Raw genomic sequence first — 17,388 nt, 5'->3', positions numbered from 1 at the left:
TGTATGTACGGTTTTGAAAGACAGGTTATTGCAGCAAAATACATAACGGTAGAGGTGCAAGTAGAGAGGAGGGGTTACAATTGGAAGAGGTCCTAAAGAAAACCATATTATATGGTTATACCATATGGGTTTCCATATTTCACAGTAATGGTCGAGGGCTTCAGGAAGCTTCTTCTGCAAAGCAAAGTCAAGGGCATGAAGCTGTCCTTGGTTTTAAATAGGCTCCATGATAAAGCTCTATACGACATTATAGGATGCCTGCATGTACACATGTACTATGTTCAAGTTCTCACACACAACCAAACAATTTGTAGTTTAACTCAGCTTGAAAAGCAATTAATTGCTAGAAGTAATACTCCTTCAATGAAAAACCGTGAAGTGGAATGCAGTGGAGGTCAAAGAAGACAAAGAAAAGAATCTCTGGTTCTGCTTCGATACTAACACTTCATTCTTAAAATCACAAAATCACAAATGAATATTTGGACTCAATCAGACCTTCAAAGACTATTTGGTTATTTAAAAAACACCACGCTCTGTAACTATTGAATTTATTCCTCATTTCATCTTCATGTGTCATTAACATTATGGTACACATCTTAATTGATGTGCAGCATGTTCCCCCTGGAGTCCTCCGTGTGTAACCAACTCCTTTGTGTTACTGAATTTGGGCATCCATGACCAGAAACCCACACCTGGAAAAGAGGGAAACTGGGCTGATAAAAGGCTCCTTAATCTGTGTTTCTGTGTGTGCAGGGAGGAGGGATACATTACATGAAGGTAGTGAAAAATCGGAATGGTAGTTAATGGAGAAAAAACATCTAATTACGATGAGTGAGGAAAGTGTTATTTAACTACTCAGACAAGCTATTATTACAAGAAGAGATGAATGGGAGGGAAAAGAAGGCACTTAAGAGGCCATTTATTTTGCACCAGGTCTGTCAATGACACCTTCTTTTACCCAACACAAAACGGATGAAAGGTTTTAACTGTGGTGTCCAATCTGTAACTGATGATGTGAAACTTATTTGATTAAAATTTCACTGTTTCCTTTGAGGACAGAGTCACCTGGAAGAGATAAGCCGTGTATCCCAGAATGGGTTAAGGTTATGTAAAATTATTTTTGGAAAAATTAGGGCAAGGTTTTCTTCTTTGAATTCTCCTTTCCATACATCACAGGCCACAAACACAACCTTTTCTGTACAGCAAAGTATGAATGTGCTGTGACATCAGGCTGGAAACTTTCACTTACAAGAATGTTAAATATATAAAGGTATTATGTACTGTAAATCACTGCAAAGTTCCTTTCTTTAGAAACCCTTTCCCCACATGCAAGTTTAGTTTCATTTGACTTTACTCACCATTCATTTGGTTTTCTCTCTCATATTTGAGCCGTGAGTGCCGAATCCTTTCCAGCGACTGCAAGAACAAGCTGATGCAGAGGCCCAAGAGCAGTCCGACTATCACGTTCATCTCCTGCCACGTCATGTTGTCACTTAAAACGTAGTTTTCTCTGGAGTCCATGGACTGGGCCCCATTATATGGAACGACATGATATACGTGATGCCTGCAACAGAGTGGGAAGATTAGCACAGTAGAGACAAAAATAAACCCATGATGAAAGACATATACCAAAATCTAATATATTCACACCCCTTTAGTCTATTTGTAGTTTTAATAGAAAAACAGTCAAATATTCAGAATTTAAGAAAAACAGTGTTGTTTGCGTAATAATGCATTTTTAATCAGATACATTTTACATGAGTTTTATGAGCTTAAGAAAGAGATATAATAACTACATGTGTTGTATAATTAGCAGAGGTGGTAAGCCACCCTGATCCGTGTGGGGTCAATTAAATTACTAATATTTGCCTTTGCTATATATATATATATATATATATATATATATATAAATTCCACAGTCTTACAAATATTAGGAATACAAAAATCTAAAAACTGAGAGTGTCTATAATATCATTACTGATACATCAGTGCATCAAGTGCAGGTTTATCACCATATTGGCACAATGTAAGAACAACTCCATTACAGTGTTTGTAACAGCAGCAGATTGCTGACAACCCCAGACAGCAGGGGTTTGACAGGTCCCGGCTTAGAACCACAGGCATCACCTGAAGATACGTGCTCCAATCCGTCTGCATCAGCAGCACACAGTCCGAACAGCTCTTAGTCACACAGACAGAGAGTTACTCACTGAGAAGTGATATTCTGAGCGGAAAGCCATGACAGAAACACCCAGGGTTCATGATGTCTCGTGCAGTAACAGCTGGATTGTACTTTACCTCCCGCAGGTGCACGCGCACACCCCTTCCTCCCCTCGCACTAACGGTAAAATGAAGTTGTGAAAGCGGTCAAAAAGCGCGTTCATGTCCGTCAGAAACGTCTGTCTGGAAGAAATCAAAAGTAGCACAACGCTGCACACCCAGACACTGTAGACGACTAATTAAAGGACTGTGTGGAGAAGACACGCTTAGAGAAATGATATAACTGCTCTAAAGATCGCGTGCCCTTCTGTCCTTCAGTCCTTCAGCTCTCAGCTCTCAGCACCACCGGAGAGTCGGTGATGTTAACCAGTCACAGGTCTCAACACATCGTAATAAACGAAATGACTTGTCATGGTTACTTTTTTCTAACCAACAGTCGCTTAACGTTACTAATGAAATGTTTCAGGATAGTTTAAGTTAAGACAAAGCCCCATTATATCTGACAAAGCCTAAGATAAACCTTACATTTAACGTTATGCTTATGTACATTATTTATTTTTAGCGTTACTATTATTTTATGCATATTCATGTGAAATATAAAATAATCCAAGCTGCCCTTGGTTCTGTATAAAAGCTAAATTAAACATGAAAATAAGCAGGTGCTTCTATCTGCCCTGTAAGCTGTCACAGTGAGCTTGATTGGTTAATTGATGTAACTGAACGCTAATAGTTTTGTGTATCAATGCTCATTTTACATCATATGACATCACAAAGCAAATAAAGAGGCGTGACACGTTTCTTAGAGATGTTTCTTTCTTTAGAGGATTCATATGTACATACAGAAAAATCAGGCACTCTGAGCTGAGCTCGCAGTTCGCAAATAATTACAATGCTTGAATTCGTTAACATTTACAAAAGGAAAAATAAGTACTATGCCCTGAAAAACGGCATATCTGACTTTAAATAAGAATCAACACATTATATGGGTGTAGAGCCTCAGAGAGGTCTAGGTTTGGTTATTCATTATCAGCCCACTTTAACAGAATCCAAACTAATCTACAACACATGGTTGCACAAAAAAAAAAAAAACATGCATTCAGTTCAAATAATACTCCTGGTGACCCCCAGAAACACATTTACACTGTCCGAAGTCAGGAATAAAAATCTGACAAATATGCTTAAATGAATTACAATTATATATCATCTGGAGAAAACTAAAATCATCATTAATATGCTGCACTGAACAAAAAGAGAGGGACTGGTAAAGCAGTTGTTGAATCAGGGGTGGGGGTGTTATGGCTCTCCCTGAGGAGACATGGTTGAGTGATTTCACTGGACTGGGATGGAGGGAGGACCTTGGCCGGACCTTGATCCGCAGAAATAAAGGCAGAGTGAGAGCAGCGTGTCCGTCCTCTGCATAGAGGAGAAACTCATCACCAATATGTCCAACAGCAGCCATTTGTTAGGTCCTAACCCAAAGCTGTGTGTGTGTGTGTAAGTGTGGCTGTGTAGGCACACAATGTGTATGGACTCTTCTGTAGAGGACTGAGGAGTAACAAGTGTGTGTGTGTGTGTGTGTGTGTGTCTCCATATACTACTGTTTGATTGCTTGTAATCCGAGACTGTGTTTATTGCAAAATGTCTATTGTGTATCAGTAGAAACAGACGGTGTGAAGAAAAGGCCTGTTGCTCTTCTCCTCAAACTCCTGTATGAGCTCATCCATCTCATCCTCCATGTCCTCAGTGTGCTGGATCTGCAGGGGCGGAGGAGGAACACATTAAAAACACAGCCTGAACGCACACAACTCATTAGCACCGATGAACTCTAATCAATCTGCACACCATGTTTTAACCTTTTTGTAGCATTTTCTTTATGTGACCACTGAAGCGCCTATTATGGAAATATACTGCAGGGCAGATTATGTCTACTTAAAAGACCATTTTATTCAGATTACTTTCAAATGCATCCCTTTTTTCACTATTCAACCACAGTGTCATGAATGACTTTGGTAACAGAATGTCTGTACTATGCCCTCAGTGTGATCAACCGCATTTAAGAATCCCAGGAGACACTCACACATTGACACAGCTCACAGATTAGGAAGGCGCCCAGCGTGGCTTCCTCGTGGTTATCCTGAATGTCTACATTAATGACGTGAACAGGCTGCACAGTCTCCTGCTCTCTTGAATTCAGATCTGGGGAGCAACAACAGACGGAAGAGAAATTGTGTGCCACACAATCAGAAGTGTTGGGAGTAAAAACTTGGTCTGCATACAAATAATTGTGGGGCAAGTATGAAATCAGTACTTGCAAGAGGCTCTGAGTGACTATATCCCTTCAGTGATTTAACATTTCTTATGAGAAGCCTCACCCTCCAGCACTTGGTCATAGACTCTCTCTTCGCAGGTGATGACCAGGTCGAACTTGTCCTTGCAGTTTTGAAAGCGCTCCGGCTTTGATTTGATGCGCTTGTTGCGGTCCAGCATGTGCAGGATGCCATTCTGTGTGTATCTGAAGAGGTAGGAGGTCAAGGAACAAAGCAGGAGCGAGAGAAACACTTCCAAGGTAATACAACACATGAACACATAACACCATCAGAGAAAGGATTTCAACGAATAGAACACTGAAAAATACCAAAAACCACAGTAAGACTGTCTGAAACTGAAATAGTAAGATATTAATTTGTCTGAATGAGGCTGCGTATTTTGTTTGCATTGTGGAGTAAACGCTTGAACGGCATCAAGTGTTATAATTAGATGAACTGCAGCAACCTCTAGTGGTGTCTGGAGAAACTACCAACTATGACATTTCAGGGCGATGCCAGTAAATGTTAACAGGCCATTCTGATACTGGCCAGCAGACGTGTGTGGTCCTTAATACAGATGTTATGTTCTGTCCAATATTCCTACACGTTTCTAAAATGTATCCAAAATAAGTCTGTTGCTCTGTCACTACATGGCCATACACAAGACATTGCCAAATGTATAAATAAAAAAAAAGACCAACCACCATGGTGAATTGTCTACAATAATAGACTATATTTTGAAGACATCCATGCAAAGTTGCAAGAATACAACACATGATTGCAGTAATAGTTGCATAGAGGCAGCATGTACATCTCCCATTCACAATACATTCAGATTTACAGAGCAGCTGGTTTACAATTCAGTAAAGACAACCTACCGTGGGTTGGCAAAATTTACACCTGAAATACAGTAAAATAAATAAGTAAAACGTTGGTTAGACATCAAAAGCCTGAACTAGTCCTACAATTAGCCTCGTCATTAATTAAACGAAGCAACTATCTGAAGAATAATTAGAGGTATTCGAGGACTAAAAGAAGCCTTAAAATATTTAACATTAAACTGATAATAGAAACAGGTTTTTTTTTTTTACTTTGTCAAGCAAAAAAAGCTCCACCTGTCAGCACTTATTTACAGGAACAGTAAGTTTGATGAACACAAAGTTTCTGGAACAATTTACTCACGTGGAAAGAAAATGCGGTTGAAATCACTCACTATTACAATGTTTATGTCTCTTACAGGCTTCTTGACGTTTGCGTTGACAAACTTTGGTTTGTCAAACTTTGGTCCTGCTTCAGTCTGTTGTCTACGTGTCACCACTGTTCTTCTTTGCTCACAGAGTTCTCTCCTGTGGTCAGATTTCTGCATACTTTCGCCCGACAGTTGTACAGAATGAATTACTGATGCACCAGCGATTCGGTTAAACAATTAACAAAGACAAGTGAGTCTACCGATCTGGAGTTACTCAAGCTGCAAAAATATCTGTTATAAAAATGGGAAAAGATTCATATTGAAAACAGGGAAACTGCACTTGCAAGGAAGAACAGTGGTACCATGAAAACCCCTGTAAATACAGACATTCAACAACATAAACTACGGTTTTAATAGTATCATTTTAAATCTGATTGCCTCAACAAAAACTCATGATCTTCACCAAATTTCACTTGCTGTTGTATTGCAATGTGCACCCCTGTATATCATGGGCTTCATAACTCATACATCCGTAACACATTTTAAAACCCCTGCATGTGATTTACTCATCGTTGCAGTCCCGTCTGCTGTGCCGTTCAAACGCCATCCCTAATATCTAAACACCACACACGTACCGTGTGTCTACTTATCTGGCTTCCACAATACAGTGTGAACATGCGTGTGTGGAAATGCGAGTGAGAAGGGGGGGGGGGGGGGATACAGTTCCTTGTCCTTGCGGACCAAGTCGTTGTACATCTGTATATATGTTGTTTTGAAGTCGTAGACATTTGGTTTATCCGGGGCAGGACCGGGTAGCTTCACGTGAGACCCCGTCCCAAATGAACGCACTTCAAATCCACGTTTGCTGCAAAGATGAAAAAAGGACAAGATAATAAATTACATACCACATCTGGAATAAACATTGGACACAAGAAAACACAAGAGCAGAATGCATCAGCGCCTAAAGTATAAGGGTAACCAATTAGGTCAGATTTTGAAATTGCCTCCTCAAAAACAAGATAGAAATTAAATGTATAACATGGTCCGGTTTATGTCACAGAAATCACTGCACACCAAAAGTGCAGAGGGCCATTTCACCTCGTCTCCCACTACATAAGAGATTCACTTTAGTTCACCATTTGGGTGACTGTCACCGAGAGGCTTCTTGGCCTGTGGATCAGTCTGTAGACAGAGATGCGCTGCTTTCAGATAACAAAATAAACAGCCACTAGGGAGTGAGCGCAAGTGTGAAATGTCCCGACACACACCGTCGGTATATAAAACTAATAACTCTCCGCATTCTTTCTCAATGGTGTGTGAATAAAGAGTACTGGTCACAGCTGGTAAAAACACACGATGTTGCACAAGCTGCAGTTGCTCCCTTCCGGATTATTCCCTACAGGGGGCACTCTCGTCAACATGTGGGAGAAGAAAAATAAAAAAAACTTGGGCCGGTCTCTTGAAAAGCGTTCAATCTGTGTGAAAACTACATCGGTGTGAATATTCACTTCAGGTAAACGCAAACCTGAAACATAGTCAGAAAATAGCGTTTTAAAGCACGCAGTAGCCCCGGTGTGACGCTCGAAAGGAGCGAGTCCATTGTTAACCGCGGATGAGGCCCGACGGACCGTCTGTTTGTCGGTCTGTCACCGTGTCGGCGTCACTCGTGACCGGCTCACAAACGGCTCAAAGACCGGCTTCACTTCGTGGTTCCTTTTGTTTTCCTTCCCGGCGGCTCGTCTTTACCTGAGGATACTGTGCGCTTCCATACTGCGGTTCTGGTTGCTCGAGCACACAACCGCTACACGCAGCGGGTGGCTCGGCATTGCGACTCTCCGGCTGACCACTAACCGAGACACGAGCGGTCACAAACTACACGGATGTCGTGAGTTCGATCCCTGTAAGAAAAACAAACAAGACAAACCCCTGTTGGTACACTAAATAAGAAAACGTTTTCGAGTACAAATACTGTGCGATTTGCTCGTCTTCTTATGATGCAGGAAGTTAAAATGGCGGCGACCCGTTGGTGTGCAACGGCTTTATGAAGTGATGTAATTTGAGGGCGGAGCTTCCTCTCTGTAACGCGGAAATATGTAGCGACGCTGACGTGACGTCAGTAAATAGAAAATTATTTTGAATAATATGATTTGCCTCGAAAGGCATGTTTTTTTTTACTATATTCAAAGTGGCCATGAGAACACCCAGAGCATTTACCAAATATAGGAGCACATTGTGATTCCTAATGAAGGGTGAAAGAAGTAAATACTGAACCTTCTGCCCAAACAAAGGAGTGAAAAATGCAAAATACATCATCGGAATACTTTATTGATCCCCCCCCAGGGGGGGAAGTTTGTACGTTACAGTTGATCTTATGAAGAAATATATGAAAACTTATAAATGAAGGACTATGTAGAATAAAAGGTAAATGATGTACATTGAAATAACCTCTTAACTAATATAGCCTACAAGTTGACGTGTTTACAGTGTTGTAGGTACACATGGTGCTGATTTTGATGATATATTTTTCCCTTTCATTTGTGTTCTTTACCAACATTTTTGAGTTTAGTTCGTATTAGTATCTTTATCCATATATCAGTAGTATTAGTAGAAAAAGTAGAAGTGACGACTGCAGGTTTTCACTCTTTCATATATCATAAAATCTACCTCTGTGAGTTTGATAAGGTTGTATACATTCCCCAGCATTCATGTGGATGATACTGCATCTGCACAGTGTATATAATAGCAGTATGTTTTGTTTGTTTGTTTAACTATGTCACATTGTGCTTTAGTGTGTAGATTCGTCCCACTGGACTTATTCATTGATCCATCTTATGTACGATGATGTATGATGGTATGATGCAATTCCTGTCTGTTGTTGATCCTTGAAAATTGTCCAAGAATGTAAGGATGAACACATGCACACACTGCCTATTGCACCAGGAGAAAAACAAGGACAGCTGTACAGTATTACAAATGACCTCATGGTACTTTATTCACTGACAGCAGGACATAAATGCATTATAACTCAAGATGTTTGTCACAGTGGAGATTGTACTCCAGATTGTATTGCCCTTCACAAAATGGTACAAATACATACTGGAGGCAAAAGCAAAAACAGAAGATGGGATGGTTTAGTCAAGTGGATACAAAATAAATTCAGTAATGTTTTATTTTCCTGTGTCACAGCAAGGACAGCACACGTCTGGACACTTTCACAGGCTGCACATTTAGCAAAAACTGCTGTTTCTGATGCACTAAAAGCCATTTCATTAATTGTATTGCTGTATAAATGCAGCCAGCATTCAGATTGACAGACTCGATCACAAACAAACCCTGAACAAAAACACAGCACAGTAAACTACTGGATGATAGTAAATGCAGGTTATCAGTACTTTTGGTTCAGTGCATCCTCGCAGAGGTTGACATGGCATGTTATTTGCAGAGCCACAGTAGTTTGTGCTTTAATTCAGTCATAACGGGATGTGTATATCAGTATGTGGCTGATTGAAAAGTAAGTATTAGTGACAGTGAGTTGATGATTGTGAGATTAGATATGGTCATCATGGAGGTTAAATGGGCGCTGTTTTATTTAACAGTGACGCCAACATCAGTGACGTGAGTGAGTGTGGTAGTAAGTGTGCTGTGTCGTGGGGCTCATGATGTTTTCTGTGATGTACGCCACCAGCAAGCAGATGATGACCAGCATCACGCAAATAGCTCCCCCAACCGTTGTCATGGCAATCACAATGTCCTGCATCCCAGACGGCAGCAGGGTGAACTCCACACAGTCCCGCTGGTCTGCTTTCTGAGCTGCATCGGAGCGGACCAGGGAGCGCAGGCAGATGCGGTAGGGGATGGTCTCATGCAGCTCAGTCAGGAGGAAGTCCCTGCAGCCAGATCCAAGATGGACACCAGCACACTCAAACTGAGTATAGCTTCCATTCCACCAGCAGCTTAACTCGTAGCCGCCCCGCCTGTGGCGTCGGCCACTGAAAACAGTGTTTGATCGAAGAGCTTCCTCTCTCGTTGAATTTGTCCCTGGATCCCCACTGCTCGTCTGACCGGCTGCAGCCTCCTTTGTCTTTATGTCTGGGCCGGTAGTTGAGGATTCTCCCTCACGGGTCCACTGTAACAGCACGCTGCCGTTGACGAGGATATTTGCCACCAGATTCCCCAAAGACACCACTGTCCTGCAGTCTCCCTTATGACACTTGTACCCAGACAGTGTGTATCGAAAACACAGCTGCCCCCCGATGCCTCCCTCGGTCACTCGGTAGGCACACAGTGGTGACACCCCGTCCTCCGGGCTCCAGGTTAACGCCCTGCCAGATCTTTCAGATATCACAGTAGTAACATCACTAGTGTTGAGAGAGGAGCTATTCACATGACCTGTTCCCTCTTTTAGCTTTGGCGATGGCCTACTTTTGTAGCGGTGATTGCCATAGTTAGAACTAATGTTAGTCTGTTTTAGCCAGTTTTGGGTCCCCAAATGATTCCTGCCTCTAACCTCTGATGTTGTTGTTGTTGTTGTTGATGATGCAGAGCTGCTGCCACGCAATCTGTGGGACCCAGTCTGGTGTAATGTGCAGAGCAGTAGTGCCGATAAGGCGAGCAGTGATGGTCGTTGTTGGCTTTTCATCTCACGTCGAATTATTTTCTCTCACAGCAGTGGATCAGACGGGCGATGGTCTGCCATAAGATCAGCTCTGCCTCAGCGCACACGACGAAATCCATGCGAAACAGCACGGCTCGTCCACGGGCGAGAGGAGCGGGTATCTGCGGCAGAAATAACATTTAGTCACGCGGCCGTCCAGTCAGCAAGAGATCCGAGTATGACCTTGGATAAGCTTGCAGGATGAAGTTATTGAAGCCTAAACGGCGATACAAGTCATCTCAGTGCAGCTTTCGACTCACAGGCATTTATAAAAAATCACTTACTGGTTTCGGTGGGACGAGAGGAGCCCGGCTATCGTGCCTTCAAGACCCGCTTCTTCCTGCCTGGCTCGTCGTAAAGGCTTTGATGCCTGTGGTGCTCGAGTGCACGTAGAGGAGCGCGCGGCGCGATGTGCTTGGGAGCGTGGGTGCGTGCACAAGAATATTTGTAGTCATCAACAGTCGGTTGTGAGTCATCATCCCACACAGTGCTTCAGGTGTCTGTCAATAACGGAGACAACAAGCAGAATCCCGTCAACGCGGACGGATGGAGGTTTAAACCAACCTGGTTTAAAGCCCTTGCTGCCCACCTGCAGGTCCCTCGCGCCCAGACAGAGTACACACATCAGATCAGAGATGTAGGTCTACCAGTGCAAATAGCACCTACAGACACAACCCAAACCCATCTCATAAAAAGTTAGCTTTAAAAACAATGAAAGCTATTTTGTTTCTTTAATCATCAATTTTACTCATTATTTTGCTAACATAGAAAAATCAACAGAATCAGTGTTGATTCAGATTGACTCAAAAGCTACATTTTTGAAATGCTTTAATGTTTAACAATGGTTTATACTTCTGATTTTATTTATGCTTTCTGTAAACTAGAGTTGCCATTTTGTCTCTTTCTGTATGATTTGCCATTGATGGTTGCATCTGATGCGTTTCTGTCCTCACTTTTGGATGCATGACGTTCAATGATGCCAATCTGTATTTATAAATCTTCATAGTTTACATATCCAATATACGAACGGAAAACTATTTGTTTTTTTATGCAAGAAATGGACAAGATAGAGATATAGATACTTAATTATCTAATTTTCACAACAGGGACATCAATTGCAAGTGGTTGCTGCTGATTTTTCCTGGGTTAAATTTAAATTTTAAATTATACCAAGACCTCTCTGACAGCTTCAACAGAAATTATAATATACTCACAAAGGCAGAGTGTATCAGACTGAGTATAGTACAGGTGATGCTATCATTTTGTCCATCCCCTTTAGATGCAGCAGTCTTACATGCAGTGGATTATAGGTCTTGAGGCGAAAAAGGCCAACTATATACTTAATCACTGTTGAATGAGGTTATAGCCATATGTTCTCTGTATAAAATCATCATGAACAAAGAGCACCTTTAATGATCAGTAGGAATAAAAAAACAAGTTTAATCTCACGCACAATGGAAAAAATGTATGATCAAGATGTATTGTTCTACATAATACATTTAATTAAGGAGTGCTTATGTGAGATTATTCAAAGCAATAATTGCCTCATGCCAAGAGAGAAGCTTGGCAACTCAGTAAACAATAAGTACCAAGGGAGAGAATGAATAGCTGACTAATAGGAGACACTGCTGTGTCAGTGGGACCGGCTTAGCTCTAACCTGCTCCGTAAAAGTCATGCAGGGTAATTGGTTAAGTCTGCGTAATCTGCAGTTAATGGTATATCTAATGGTCTGATACGAGCTATGTTTTTATTTAGCTAAACAAAACATTAAGAAACTGACAAATGAACGAGCAGATTGACCTTCACAACATGTGTTTCCACAGCAGAGTTAAGTTTTACTTTAATTGGAACAGGCTGTTATGAACACAACAAATAACAACGACCCACACCTGTTGATTCGATCATTTAGGTCAAGAGACAGCGTTGCATTTGCAGTTGGTTGGTGATGCGGAAAGAAACCGTGGAAAATGCCTGCCTCTGCGTGTACACTCAAAGCGTCAACATATGCTAAATTGACTTTGAGCCTGGTCGGCAAAGATGAAACCGTCTGCGTGACAAATCTATTTGTTTGTCTGTGTGTGCAGATATAAAACAACCTGAGGACCATCATCAGCAGTAGTGGTTCATGTGAAGCCTTGATGTTTGACTCTGACTCTCACACACATGCTTGGCACAAAGAAAAGGCAAGCTATGTCCCCACGCAGAGGATGATGACATGTCAGAGGTCCTCACTGTAGACGCTATTCTGTTTGGGCTCTTGGTCTTTTCTGGCATCCTGGGAAACATCTTGGTCATCCATGTGGTGAGAACATATGTTAAGACTTTTATCTGTTGATTGAGCTGAATGTCATGGATTGTTCTCAGTCTGTCTTGCTTATACCCTCAGGTGTTTCAGTCAGCCGTTGAGAGTCCATCTCGGAGACTCCCTCCCTCTGACACTATTTTGGTGCACCTGTCAGTGGCCAACCTGCTGACCTCACTTTTCCGCACTGTGCCCATCTTTGTGTCAGACCTGGGCTTGGATGTGTCTCTGTCTCCGGGCTGGTGCCGAATCTTCATGCTGCTGTGGGTGTGGTGGCGAGCTGTGGGCTGTTGGGTGACCCTAGCACTTAGCGTCTTCCACTGCACCACCCTGAGGCGACAGCACATGGCCTCTGGACCTCTGGCACAGCAGAGGGAGAGACGGCGGATTTGGATTGTTCTGGGACTGGTGTGGGGGGCAAACCTGGCCTTCTCAATTCCAGCTCTTGTATATAGCACTCATGTGCATGGCAACGCCACTGTGGAGCTGATGGTGATCAGCTGCACCACCAGGCCACTCCTGGGCTGTGTCTGGGAGTTCCCCTCCAGCCAACAGGGCTCAGCCTTCGCATCCTCTTCGCTCGCACTTAATGAGGTGTTGCCACTGGTGCTGATGGTTTGCACCAACCTGGCCACACTTCATGCTCTGGCAAAACACATCCGAGCTGTTGCCTCAGGGGTCGAGTCAGGAGAACCCCACAGGGAGCTGGACAATCACGTGTCCACTGAACGCAAAGCAGCTCATGTAATCATGTCGCTGGTGTCGCTCTTTGTGGTCTGCTGGGTGCTACAGGTTGCTGCGGTGACGTACTACAACCATGATGGGGGACACCACGCTGAAGGGCTGCTGACTGTGGCCCACTTCTCTGCCTCGCTGTTTGTAGGATTCAGTCCCATGGTGGTGGCCCTGGGACACGGTAAGCTGAGGAAGAGGATCCTGAGTATGATCCTGATGTGGTCTGTTCCTAAATGCCACAAGGAGGACACTGGAGAGGGGGTTAAATCCCCAGAGACTAAAGGAAAGAGGGGAAAACAAACTGTTTTCATTGTTCAAAAAGAGAGGACGGTCATAAAAGTGAAGGAGAAAGCTCAAGCAGACAAGTGATGGGAGCAAAGTGTGACTGCATTGATACATAAGTACTGAAAAAATATTGAAATGTCTACCAAAAATATTCATGGGTGTATCATCCATTTTAATCAGAGGCACGGTACTGCATGTTTCCTCTGGACAGCACTGTATTATTTGAGCTATTTGAGCTATTTGAAGCCATTTAATGCAAGTCAAAGTGAAACACAGTATGTTGGCTAAGTCAGAAATCATTACAGTGTAATCAAGCAGGTGATTTGGTTTCTTTTATTGTTGAAACTATTTTACTCAATCCAATGTATCATTGCTTCTTTGTTGTTTCTTTTGAGCTGAGATGTATTCTAATGATTCTTTGAGCTTCAGCCAATAGCAGGTACAATGTCTCAATATGCTTCACAGTCTAGAATAAAATCGAATCATCAAAGAAAAACTCTTCAAAAACATGTAGCACAAAAACAAGAGAAACCTTGGAAGAGGTAAGAGTTGCTATGAGGTTTATTTTCCTTCTTCCCTAAATTACCTTTTAGCAGGTTGCCTTTCCGTCCTTTCAGTCCAACCACAGTCACACACTCATTTAGGGAGGTTTACAGAGAGAAATATAAGCCTCCTTTAAATTTTTTTTTTTTTAGTGATACAGATAATAGTTAATGATTAGCAGTATTGTGTGAGCTGCACAGGGGATCTGTCAGTAAGAGAGTGTAGACTTGACGAAAGAACGCAGCCGCCGGTGGCCAACTGCCAGAACAGCAGGTGACATTGCAATGAAGATGATGTTGGCAAAACGTGCAATGACCAGAAGAAACTCTGCAGAGGAGCCCCTGTTGTAGTTGAAATAGTTGACAGAGATAATGCTGGTTCCCCATGATGCTATGAAGAGCATTATGAGAGTGAGAATCACCTGGAGAAACACACAGCACAATGAATTAGGGAAGGGAAACAAGTGAATATGTTCACTTTGACGCCAATATAAATGTAAAACAATTGATATGTTTGTCTGACTATGTCCATAAATTAAGTCTCAAGTCTGCTTTAGATGAAACATTTTAATTAGCTATTCACTACTCAACTTCATGATGAACATGGCTTCAGTGAGCTCTTCACAACCAAAAAACCTTCCCCTTCCACCCTTGTCTTCCTCACCTTGGCTGCTCGTCTCTCAGCAGGCACCCGCTTTATGACAGGTCCATCTTCCGCTGAACTCCGCACCCTGCTGTGGGTGTAGAGTGTGTAGAGGGAGCCCAGGTTGGTAAAGGCCATTAGGATTATGGGGATAGTTTCATGGATCACCATCGATGTGGTTGCATAGGCCAGACCGCTGTAGATGGAGGGAAAGTTCCACACACAGCCCAGCAGGGGGCGCGTTGTGCTGCTCACCAGCATCAGGGTCTGAGAGAGGAGGAGGAAGATGGAGGAGTGGAGGAGGAAGAGGGTGGAACAAACATTTAGTCAACAATCTACGGAGAGGAATTCTCTCCATATCAAAAGGAAAGTCTACTTCTGACACAGCATTATTACACTATATTGCTAATCTACATTATTTGAGTACTTTCCGCAATATTATTTTTCTCACCGCAGAACATTTCTCTAAATTTTAAGGGACTATCACATTGTTTTTGCAAGTTTTAACTCCTTAAAATACAATGTAACATTTTTACTCACAATTTTCTAAAAGCCTTTTTTACAGACAGTTTAATTTAATAGGTCTGCATTATTTTTTGGGGGGGAACATTTTTACATTATCGTTTGGTAATGCAGCTTATTTGTCAAGTCAGCATTAAATAACCTGATATCACTTATCTGATTTCATTAAGATAACATAACTTTAACAAAAACAAATGCAAACTTGTTTACTGTGATGGGTTAATGAAAGCAGGTTTTAAAAGTAGCATGGTGCACAAAATGACTAGCGGTGATGTAAAGTACATGAATTGCAGAGAATAGGCTGAAAGGCTTTACCTCTGTGGTGTTCACGTCCCCATTAGTGGAAAAGATATGAGCAGGAATGGAGTAAACAAAGTTGAGAAGCCAGATGAGGGCCAGAATCAGCAGTAGGGTCTTAGGAAGGCCCTGGGGCCCGTTACGGGTCCCCATAGGAGTCACACGCCTCAATGTCTGGAGGTGGAACGCACTGAGGAAGAGCGTTGACCACACATTGACCGATCGCAGCCACACCCAGACACCCATGAGGACCTGGCACCACTCTTTGGAAGAGTACAGCTGTAAAAGAAAGAGACCGGTGCATATTAACACATTTCCTCACTAATATTCGGTACTCAAACTAATCTCCTGGAGATACAAAGAGGTCTCTTTCATCAATTTACTTAAAAAAAAAAAAAGTACACTCAATAAATCAACATAATCTTTGAACTAACGAAAGGGTCACCCCTTTGTGTGTTGGCAATCTTAAAAAAAACATTGATCTTTAAGACAACATACCTCGAGTCCGATGTCTGAGATGACAAGCGGTATGTTCCTCATCACAGACACTAGCAGGTTAGAGAGTGCCATGTTAATGATGATGATGTCCGAGTTACGTCCCCCAACATGGTCCGTTATTACACTCTTACCAATCACCCCAATAACGGTGGAATTACCCAGGATGCCCAGAATCACCAGGAAGATGTAAAAAGCAGTTTGCACAGGGGACACAGGGACACGAAGTCCCATTCCCACAAGCATTGTCTCTCCATCCTCCACCATGGGGTTGGTCATTGCAGCCACTTTCTCAACAACCTTGAAGTTTTAACAGCGAATGTAAAGTCTTTAAGCATGTTTCATCTTCATTTTAATGTACGTCAGATAAATATAATTCAGTTTCCATCCTCCGGCATGCTGCCAACATGTCATGCACCAGTAGATTAACCCCAGTGGTATTTGGTGCTTCTTGTTCTTTGCAGATGCAGTCAGATAACTTAAGACACTCCTCTTGGAGCCAATGATAGAAGGTGATCCTACCTGTGTCATCACGACAAAAAACTGACATCAGAGGTGTCGCTGTGCTACGGTCGGGTGAGATAATCCCTATTCGGCTGTCAGAAAGCCCAAAAGCAACACAATGTTTATGCCATAGGGATCTTGAGGCACGAGGCTAATGAACCACAGGAGATTAATCAGTTTACCTGAAGGAAATGTGCTTCCTTTGCAACTTGATTAGTTTCCCCATCATCCTCTGGGAAGTGAACGCCTTTTTGATTGTGTGCATGTATGTTTTGTGCTTGTGTGTGTTTTCAGCAATTTGACAGCACAATGTAACTTATGTTTTGACCCTATGTCACCAGGTCAGAGATGGGCGCCAATAAATACTAAAACCCTAATAACACAAGTTCCTTCCCTAAAATTAATAATTTTACCTTTAAATCAGTTTTTTAACAGTAAATCAAATCATGGTGTCCCTCCCCTTCACATTTAACATTCACAAACCACTATGGTCACTAATTCAAGTGGTCACTAATGTATAAGGATTACACCCCTATTCGTCAAATAAACTAGCAAATCAAATCTGGCTAAATTTCCTCTCAGGCTAGATGTGCTCCTGTCAGGGTATCCAGTCAAAGTATATGATTCTCGCTTGGGGTGCGACAGGTTCTGCGTTCATATGCTGTACAACCCCCCATTTGTCGCAAACTGCTT

The 17,388-nt window shown here is 42.3% G+C and overlaps 5 protein-coding genes across 5 annotated transcripts; 1 reads left to right on the top strand and 4 right to left on the bottom strand.

The window, feature by feature from the left end:
* Nucleotides 1–559: 559 nt before the first annotated feature.
* On the bottom strand, nt 560–2,384 carry LOC142970357 (transmembrane protein 240-like). The gene is made up of 3 exons (XM_076110539.1): nt 2,299–2,384; nt 1,359–1,564; nt 560–692 (listed from the first exon to the last, which is right to left on the bottom strand). The coding sequence occupies exons 1-3, from the start codon at nt 2,382–2,384 to the stop codon at nt 583–585; spliced, it is 402 nt and encodes a 133-aa protein (XP_075966654.1). The 3' UTR covers nt 560–582.
* A 631-nt stretch (nt 2,385–3,015) lies between these two features.
* ssu72 (SSU72 homolog, RNA polymerase II CTD phosphatase) lies at nt 3,016–7,758 on the bottom strand. The gene is made up of 5 exons (XM_076110528.1): nt 7,462–7,758; nt 6,437–6,580; nt 4,593–4,732; nt 4,298–4,416; nt 3,016–3,974 (listed from the first exon to the last, which is right to left on the bottom strand). The coding sequence occupies exons 1-5, from the start codon at nt 7,539–7,541 to the stop codon at nt 3,873–3,875; spliced, it is 585 nt and encodes a 194-aa protein (XP_075966643.1). The 5' UTR covers nt 7,542–7,758; the 3' UTR covers nt 3,016–3,872.
* A 1,371-nt stretch (nt 7,759–9,129) lies between these two features.
* fndc10 (fibronectin type III domain containing 10) lies at nt 9,130–10,354 on the bottom strand. Its single transcript, XM_076111153.1, has one exon. The coding sequence runs from the start codon at nt 10,352–10,354 to the stop codon at nt 9,323–9,325; it is 1,032 nt and encodes a 343-aa protein (XP_075967268.1). The 3' UTR covers nt 9,130–9,322.
* A 2,231-nt stretch (nt 10,355–12,585) lies between these two features.
* On the top strand, nt 12,586–14,686 carry ora4 (olfactory receptor class A related 4). The gene is made up of 2 exons (XM_076110716.1): nt 12,586–12,672; nt 12,757–14,686. The coding sequence occupies exons 1-2, from the start codon at nt 12,586–12,588 to the stop codon at nt 13,774–13,776; spliced, it is 1,107 nt and encodes a 368-aa protein (XP_075966831.1). The 3' UTR covers nt 13,777–14,686.
* LOC142970482 (olfactory receptor class A-like protein 4) lies at nt 14,343–16,578 on the bottom strand. The gene is made up of 4 exons (XM_076110717.1): nt 16,195–16,578; nt 15,715–15,975; nt 14,899–15,144; nt 14,343–14,656 (listed from the first exon to the last, which is right to left on the bottom strand). Exons 1-4 carry the CDS (start codon nt 16,468–16,470, stop codon nt 14,444–14,446), a joined length of 996 nt encoding a protein of 331 aa, XP_075966832.1. The 5' UTR covers nt 16,471–16,578; the 3' UTR covers nt 14,343–14,443.
* Nucleotides 16,579–17,388: the final 810 nt, after the last annotated feature.

Source organism: Anarhichas minor, unplaced genomic scaffold, assembly GCF_050575085.1.
Source record: "Anarhichas minor isolate MPS153535 unplaced genomic scaffold, ASM5057508v1 ptg000043l, whole genome shotgun sequence".
NCBI lineage: Eukaryota > Metazoa > Chordata > Actinopteri > Perciformes > Anarhichadidae > Anarhichas > Anarhichas minor.
The sequence above is the reverse complement of the archived record's forward strand: the minus strand, read 5'-3'. Positions and strand labels throughout refer to the sequence as shown.

Bases quoted from the DNA above. Each gene is read 5' to 3' on its own strand.
- LOC142970357 (XM_076110539.1), bottom strand. From the start codon at position 2,384: ATGAACGCGCTTTTTGACCGCTTTCACAACTTCATTTTACCGTTAGTG. The intron at 1,565-2,298 runs GTAAAGTACAAT...ACTCTGTTGCAG, and splicing joins TGCGCGTGCACCTGCGGGAG to GCATCACGTATATCATGTCG. The intron at 693-1,358 runs GTGAGTAAAGTC...CCTCTTTTCCAG, and splicing joins GAGAGAAAACCAAATGAATG to GTGTGGGTTTCTGGTCATGG.
- ssu72 (XM_076110528.1), bottom strand. From the start codon at position 7,541: ATGCCGAGCCACCCGCTGCGTGTAGCGGTTGTGTGCTCGAGCAACCAG. The intron at 6,581-7,461 runs GTAAAGACGAGC...TCATCTTTGCAG, and splicing joins GAAGCGCACAGTATCCTCAG to CAAACGTGGATTTGAAGTGC. The intron at 4,417-4,592 runs GTGAGGCTTCTC...GTTGCTCCCCAG, and splicing joins CTATGACCAAGTGCTGGAGG to ATCTGAATTCAAGAGAGCAG.
- fndc10 (XM_076111153.1), bottom strand. From the start codon at position 10,354: ATGAAAAGCCAACAACGACCATCACTGCTCGCCTTATCGGCACTACTG.
- ora4 (XM_076110716.1), top strand. From the start codon at position 12,586: ATGTCAGAGGTCCTCACTGTAGACGCTATTCTGTTTGGGCTCTTGGTC. The intron at 12,673-12,756 runs GTGAGAACATAT...TTATACCCTCAG, and splicing joins ACATCTTGGTCATCCATGTG to GTGTTTCAGTCAGCCGTTGA.
- LOC142970482 (XM_076110717.1), bottom strand. From the start codon at position 16,470: ATGACCAACCCCATGGTGGAGGATGGAGAGACAATGCTTGTGGGAATG. The intron at 15,976-16,194 runs GTATGTTGTCTT...TTTCTTTTACAG, and splicing joins TCTCAGACATCGGACTCGAG to CTGTACTCTTCCAAAGAGTG. The intron at 15,145-15,714 runs GTAAAGCCTTTC...CTCCTCTCTCAG, and splicing joins GGGACGTGAACACCACAGAG to ACCCTGATGCTGGTGAGCAG.